The following is a 7561-nucleotide window of genomic DNA, read 5'->3' on the forward strand; positions in this document are numbered from 1 at the left end:
AGGAAGCCCAATGTTGCGGGGGACATGGCGTTTTTAGGAGCACCTCAGGTCAAGTGACTGACCGAACTACTCTTCGTCTTTCTAAGATTTCAAAATGAATTAGTAAGTTTATGGGAATTTATTGACAAAACGTACAGTTTGGTTTGGTTTGGTATATTTAACGTCATGACAAAATGTACGGAGTACTGCCTTTGGCAACGCTGAGGCGTCTCCATATTAACTGGGGTCCTCGAATTTTCGTGAGAGTAAGGGTACGGTAAATCCATGGTTAATATTGGGCCAAAAAAGAGCAACACGTGTCCAGAGTTTGATGTGAAACTAATAATTAATATACGAAGCGTGAGTATTTAGACAATTAATTTCCATAGATGGCTATATTAGCTTAAAGCAGAGCAGTTCTAATGGAGTACTGGATCTAAGACATTGTGATTGCGGATACATGTATGTAAGCAGGGAATGACGAGATCCATAGCGAGACGCAATCCAGGGCCTCCAAGGCCAAATGAGTTTGATGGCATGTTCAAAGAGTATAGATGAAGAGAGGACTCTTGTCGCCCATTCGATCCAACTCTTCGGGCGTATATTTTTCAAGAATCTCCTCGCGACTCATACTCTCACGCTTCTTGTTGATACGTTGCAAAGCAACACGCATGACCATACCAGCCGAACTAGCGACCAAGAGGATACCAAGGGAAAAGCCAAATCCCAACCAATAGTTGGGTGCCTGCTGCTTGAGGTAAATATTTGTTCCCACTGCGCCGCCTAAGTTGCCGATACTGATCTGTAGGCCCAGTCCAATATTACGCTTCCACGTTCCCGCCAAGTTATTCGCTGTTCCCAGTCAACAAGCCGAAATATCGGGACGATAATAGGAAGGAAGCATACCGTTCCACGATACAACGCCCGTAATTGTTGTATATAACCCGATAGCTACGATAAACAATGCTCCATACACCGCGCCCGGATACCTTTCTTTTGGTATGGCCATCACAATGACCAAGCCGAGCGCGCCGAACAGCTGTGGAATGATGATAAAGGGAGATCGAGTCTTGAGGCGATCAGAAAAATACGCCGACGTCACGGTAGCTATGACGGCTGCAATGTACACAGGAATGGTGAGGAGTTGCTGAGCTGCCTGTTAGTAAAGGTTTATCAACGGCGGCAATCTCGACTTACCGCGTTGGTGGCCGAGTAGCCTAGCTCGTCAATGACGACTGGTAGGGTATAAATAAAGCTGTGAGAGGCAAAGCCAAACATTGTGAGCCATCTTGAAGATAGAGAACGCTAAATTTTTATTCAATGCAAATGCACAATGCTTACCCGTAAATTGGCATAGCATTCCCCCAATAAACCAGTATTGACATCCAGATTTTCCAATCTGTAAAGGCTTGCCAAAAGTATTCCCATTTAAATGGATCACTTTCACCGTCGTGTTGGGCTTGCTGGAATTCCCGAAGGCGATTCACAACATGTTTTTTCTCCGTATCATTGAGGAAGTTGCAACTCATGGGATCGTTGGGTAAAAGAAAGGGGGTGGCAACAGCAACGACTACCGTAAGCAGTCCTTCAATAATGAATATCCTATGATGAGCTTGGTAAGCGCAGATCTAGTAAAATATACCAATCGTTTTTTCTGAGAGAAGGGTTACTCCTTACCACCGCCATCCTGCAAGCCCACCAACCCCATCCATTTTCTCAATGGCAAAGGCAAGAAGACCAGAGAAAGCACCAGACAGGGCACCAGCCCCATAAAAGTAGCCCATTCGTAACTGAACCTCATGACGTGGATACCAACATGTCAGAAGATACGAGGCTGCGGGAAAGAAACCAGCCTTTCTCCTTTGTCAATAATATCGTTCATTATAGACAGCGGGTTCAACAGTGATGTAAATACCTCTGCAATACCAAGGAAAACTCTGGCTACCACAAGGCCAGCGTAGCTTTGAACAATCCCCATCAAACTACATTGGCGCTGTTTAAGTTATAGGTTCTTATATCTTGACTGACGGGATTTGCTACTCACGTCATAATCGTCCCCCAAGATAGCATTATAATAGGGATCCACACGCGTGGCTTCAAAATCTTGAGAAGTATATTGCTAGGAACTTCGAAGAGGCCATACGGAATGAAAAACATTGTCAAAGCGATGTTGTATTGCGTTCCGGTGAGATGTAAATCTTTGCTCAAGCCAGCAACATTGGCGTTTCCCACTATAAACGACGATCAGTATATTTCCCTAATAGAATAGCGGAGGCACGGCTAGAGGAAGGGAAATCACCATTGCCTCGGTCGAGGAAAGAAAGGAGGTAGAGAACTGAGAGAAGTGGAATCAGTCGAAGATCGATACGACGCAGTATTTTCTTGAATTCGGCCTCGTCTAGCTGTGGGATGGATTCGCCGTTTAGATCGGCGTCCTCAACCATGCTGATTTCCTTCTTGTTATCCATGGTACCGGCTGTAATCATGACGAGCCCACTGGGGAACGTTTTGGGACATTAATGTCAGAGTCATGTCAGATGAGTAGCTTATATAGAAGTCACATATTCAGCTAAGAGTCTCTCCACTTCAGTAAAAGCCAAGAGTAATACTTTTCCGTTCTTTGTCAGATTACATGAATCGCCGTTAGTTAAATCATGTTGCCCATTTCATGTGCACTAAAAGCTGTATGTATAACGCCTATTGGCATTAGCGTGCGTCCCCGCCTTGAGGATGTATGGATTGGTGAAGCCAGAAGCACATGGCAGTCTCCTTGTGGATGGTCTCGGTGTATTCTTCGTGGGCCGTGGCACAGCGTTGGGCGCGGGGAAAGTCTGGGGTAGATATGGGGTACTTTGTGCTAGCTCGTGGGGGATAAAACGCCGAACACTTATCCCACACATCTGCCTTGAAGGCGATACGATCCAAAGAAATGCTTGCTAAATATATGTAAACCTTTCAACAGTCTTACATAATCCACGCGTCGTCGGTAAGAGATTGGGATTGGCACAGGTGCCTAACAAAGCAGCTTTAAGATCGAGTATCTACACTTGCGTGCTATCGATTACCACCACGCTCTTACCCTTCATTAACCCTGAATGCGCGTCTTTGACCATGGTTGGTATCTCTCGCAAGCCGTGATAGACATTGGTTTTAACCTCTAATCCATACTGTACTGCGAATTCCAGCATCTCTTGTGTTTGCTTCGGAGACGCCGTCAACGAGCCAACCACACAGATATCCCGAAAGATGAGTTCGCGATGTGGAATATTTACCTCAATGGGCTTTAAATAGATTGACTTAGTAAGCGATGAATACATAAGATGTTTTGGAATGGATTCACATACCTGAGCAACCTGTACCATTCGACCGTGCTTCCTAGTCACAGCACATGCGAGGGCGGCTGCCGAGGCGGCATCGCTCAGGTTAATGGTGGCAGATACGCCTTTGTTTTGAGTAGCTTTCCAAACTTGCTTTACGGCAGAGTCGGGCCCACTTCGCACATCAACAACAACTTCTGCTCCAGATTCTCTCGATAGACTGATCCCTTCATCACGAGCATCTAGCCCGACTACTCGCAGCCCCTTGGCCTTTGCAAACTGAACGGCTAAGTGACCCAGACCTCCTCCAGATCCAACGATGCCTAACCAATCTCCAGCCTTCAGTTCAGTTCGTAGCAGTGCGCGCCACACGGTGATACCAGCACAAGCCAAGGGCGCTGCGTCTGTAAAGTGTAAGGCATCTGGGACAAGCGACGCGCTCCGTGAGTCAATCAGGATGTACTCAGCAAAAGCACCATCGACCTGAAGCCCAATGCCACCAGTACGATACGAGCAGTATTGGGGGTGTTCGCTATTGCAGTCTTCACACTGCCAACACTGATGGAAAGGGATTCCAGCAAGAACGCGATCGCGTAATGCAAACTTGGTCACGGCCTCACCCTTTGCAACAACCGTGCCTACACCTTCGTGAGAGGCCGTAATAGGCAGGGTTGTTCCTGCCATCGTGCCTTCTTGGACCATAGAATCCGTGTGACATAATGAGGCGACTGCAGTCTTCAGTAGAAGATCGTGTGGTCCGATGCTCTGAGGTACAGGTAACTCGTGAATTACATAGGGTTTATTAAACTGTCAATGATATGCTTCTCAGTTATCTTTTTCTCTCTAATTAAAACACTATATATGAGGCCATACCTGTAAAACCTGGCAGGCGAGCATTTTCTTCGGGATCTCCTGATCTGCCATGATGTAAATGAGGTATAATAGAACAGTATATTGTCGCGGCGCTAATAGCTCGAGTTGTTGATGAACAGTAATCACTGTACCTTTCAGATGAATCCGATATTTAAAGATGGGCCATTCAGGATACTGGGCTAAAAGTCACTAGGAAAAACGCCGAGAGCGTTAAGGCTTCGCCGTCGGATTTTTCGAAGCATCCGGAGAAAGTGGGATACGCGTGTTCCCCCCGCATCTTGGTGTGTGCTGAATGGCTTTAATCCTACAATACCGTGAGGAAAGTTACATCCTCTTCATGTATACAGCCACTGTTATATAAATGAATACAACTAAGAGCCACTCCGACTCAAGCTTTCATTAACAGAGTACAGACGCACTGGATATTGCTGCAATCGTTACAACAATGGCATTTTGGAACTTCGAGGCAGAATTGCGACCCACTCTGTCCAGACTGGAATCCTACTTCAATGCCAATGAGGAGTTCCGGGTTTCTTCCATTGGACATGACGTGTCGTTTGGCATTACATGTAGCGACACTCAGTGTACCCTACTTGTGACTATCAGGGCTGGCCAAGCACTTTTAGGATGGAACAATCAACAACAGACTGAATTCGCCCTGGCCGCTCGATCTGAAGACTGGAAAGAGTTCTTTTCTCCTATTCCCAAGCCTCCGTATCAATCTTACTGGGGTATCTTGCGCATACTCGGTTATGAACCTGGAGTGGGTATCTTAGGAGATATTCAAGCCTTTGGAAGAAGCGCGAGGCTGTGGAGGCTCTTCCTTGACGCAGCACGTCGGCATATAGTGAACACAAAGGCGCCAGTCACAAATGGTACCGGATACCATGAGGATCAGGAGGACGATTCTATTGTGGGACGTTATGCATGGCTCGATTTGCCTGTATTTGGTCGCACTAAGATCTTCTATGAGATCGCAGGGGAGGGACCAAGGCAGATCCTGTGGCTTCACACCGCCGGTGCCGACTCCCGTGAATATCATGATCTCATGAACAACAGGAGTCTCCAAGAGCGATATACTATGTACGCATTTGACTTACCTGGTCATGGGAGATCATATCCAGGCCAACAACAACCACCACAAGGATATACCAATGACGAAGACACATATGTTGAGATTATACACCAAGTCATCAAAAAACTGAGGCTCCACCAGCCTATTGTATCTGGTGCCAGTATGGCAGGCCATGTTTGTCTTGCGGTCGCAATTAAAGCTAAAGAGCTCGGAATTGGAGGAGTCATTCCAGTGGAAGCAGCCGCTCATCTGCCTTTAGTACAACCCCCCTACGAGCTTGGTGGTCATCTCAATGAATCGGTCATAAACCCAGAGCGAGTATGTGGGATGATTGCTCCTACGACACCCGAATTCCAAAAACGATTAATCTGGTGGATCTATTCGTCTCAATCTGCTGGGATATTCCAAGGTGACCTAAAGTTCTACTTCCGTGGTTGGGATGGAAGAGGGCGTATTGAGAAGATTGATACGAAATTGTGTCCGGTTTACATGTTAACTGGTGAGTATGACTATAGCTGCACCCCTGAGATGAGTGGCGAAGCCGCAGCCCAAATTCCTGGCGCTCGGTTCGAGAAGATGGAACGGATGGGCCACTTTCCGATGACGGAAAACCCTCGAGAGTTTATGGTCTATTTAAACAGAGCGCTTGAATTCATAGAAGAGTCTCGTAGCCAGTAAAACGAGGGGAGATATTCATACGCTAGCAAATATTTAGCATATACTGAAATTTAAACCAGGGTGCTGAGCTCCTTAAATGCATGGTAAGCGTAAGAGTACGCTATATAGCACGAACCGAAGCTGCAAGTTTCCTGTGTCACAAAGTGAGATTAAATCTTAGCCTTTGGCTGTCTTGATACTTCACGGCTGTGGATATGGCTAATCTTTTGAAACTCTCGCAGAGCCTCCCCGTACAACTCTAACCTCAACAACGCAAAGACGCCCATCTTTGCTTTTCCTTTGACTTTTTCTGCCAAAGCAACTGCCTTGTTTAACATCTCTTCGGGCGGGGCAATTTCATCCACAATGCCCGCTTCGAATGCTTCCTTGCCAGTGAACTTGTGCGCTTCCAACAACACTGTCCTTGACACCTGTGGACGTAGCTTCGCACGAAGTAACGACCCCATGCCGTCAAAATGGAGACCCAGGTTCACGGGTGGCATTGACCAAAACCCGCGTTGGGAGTTCATGATGCGATAATCATGGGCAAGAGTGAGGAGACATGCGCCGCCAAAGGTATGACCGGTAATGAGGCATATCGTAGGGAATGGAAAATCGAGAAGGGTGCGAAGTAACTAGTTTCCTGCTGTGAGACAAAAAGTCCAAGATTGGGGTCAGATAGACGTACTGGATAGAAACCATCGGTACTGGAGAAAGGGTTGACGCCTCTTTCATCCAAGTCTAAGCCCTATTGCTCATTGTTAGACAGGTAATCGATTGAATGTTAGAATAGTAGGCGGCCTACCGTAGTAAAGAATTTCGCATCACTTCCTCTTAAGATTACAGCACCCTCAGGTTCAAGTGTCTCAGCTGACAGCTCTTGCTCAATGCCTCTATATGTGGAGATGAGGTCTTGGCACAGCTTCATAGTAAGCCGGTTCTCTGGCGGCCGCTGTAGCGTGATAATAAAAATTACCCCACGCCGCTCAACATCTAGGTAATTCATAGTTTCCATAGAGCCACGAAATAAGACGCACCGAAATACTTGTTTCTTTGGTCGTATGTATACATTGGGTTACTGAAATTGATAATGTTTTAGCTACAAGATGGGGCTAGAACATTTATACTGGATGAGTCTGACGTGACATACATATGTGGAAAATCGCCGACAGAATCGCCGAAGCTGCGTTTTGCGACACTTAGTCTAGAAACCCTACTACGAAATAACAAGTACTCTGTATAATAATTTGAAGGTACAATAGCAAAGCCTAGTTTATTACTCACTACCTAACGTTCTAGCGTAACGTCCCTCATAGTTTATGCTGACAGTTTTCTTCAGTAGAAACGGTTTTCAAGCCATGCTTATGCAAAGGTAGAGTTGGTGTTTTAATAGCTGTAACATGCATCTCATATCAGAGCCACCCAAGCTTTAATAGTAGTACGGCTGAACATCAGGCAGGTATAATAGTTTTTGGGGTATCTTGAGGAGGTAATCGGCTAAGTTGCACAATCACAGTCTGCGCTTGGAGGGTGGTCCGATATGTCTGGCTATTTCGAGCAGTAGGATTCCGTGTCCGTGGAATGACCCGTGATCCTTCATCACCATCAGCAAAACAACTTGCTGCAGATGGCATCGAAGTTATCAAGGCCAATTTGAATG

The 7561-nt window shown here is 46.3% G+C and overlaps 3 protein-coding genes across 3 annotated transcripts; 1 reads left to right on the forward strand and 2 right to left on the reverse strand.

Annotated features, from left to right (window-relative positions):
- Window positions 1-520: 520 nt before the first annotated feature.
- On the reverse strand, window positions 521-4220 carry Triagg1_8387 (uncharacterized protein; the record flags this gene model as incomplete). Its single annotated transcript, XM_062903227.1, has 11 exons — window positions 521-831; window positions 886-1126; window positions 1177-1267; window positions 1321-1581; window positions 1657-1769; window positions 1895-1961; window positions 2024-2210; window positions 2279-2455; window positions 3059-3260; window positions 3324-4061; window positions 4170-4220. The coding sequence occupies 11 exons, from the start codon at window positions 4218-4220 to the stop codon at window positions 521-523; spliced, it is 2439 nt and encodes an 812-aa protein (XP_062752580.1).
- Window positions 4221-4614: 394 nt separating this feature from the next.
- Window positions 4615-5922, forward strand: Triagg1_8388 (uncharacterized protein; the record flags this gene model as incomplete). The annotated part of the gene is made up of 1 exon (XM_062903229.1): window positions 4615-5922. One exon carries the CDS (start codon window positions 4615-4617, stop codon window positions 5920-5922), a length of 1308 nt encoding a protein of 435 aa, XP_062752581.1.
- Window positions 5923-6071: 149 nt separating this feature from the next.
- On the reverse strand, window positions 6072-6972 carry Triagg1_8389 (uncharacterized protein; the record flags this gene model as incomplete). The annotated part of the gene is made up of 4 exons (XM_062903230.1): window positions 6072-6536; window positions 6590-6649; window positions 6707-6894; window positions 6939-6972. The coding sequence occupies 4 exons, from the start codon at window positions 6970-6972 to the stop codon at window positions 6072-6074; spliced, it is 747 nt and encodes a 248-aa protein (XP_062752582.1).
- Between the last annotated feature and the right edge of the window lie 589 nt (window positions 6973-7561).

This window comes from Trichoderma aggressivum, assembly GCF_033847375.1.
Source record: "Trichoderma aggressivum f. europaeum strain CBS 100526 chromosome Unknown scaffold_041, whole genome shotgun sequence".
Lineage (NCBI taxonomy): Eukaryota > Fungi > Ascomycota > Sordariomycetes > Hypocreales > Hypocreaceae > Trichoderma > Trichoderma aggressivum.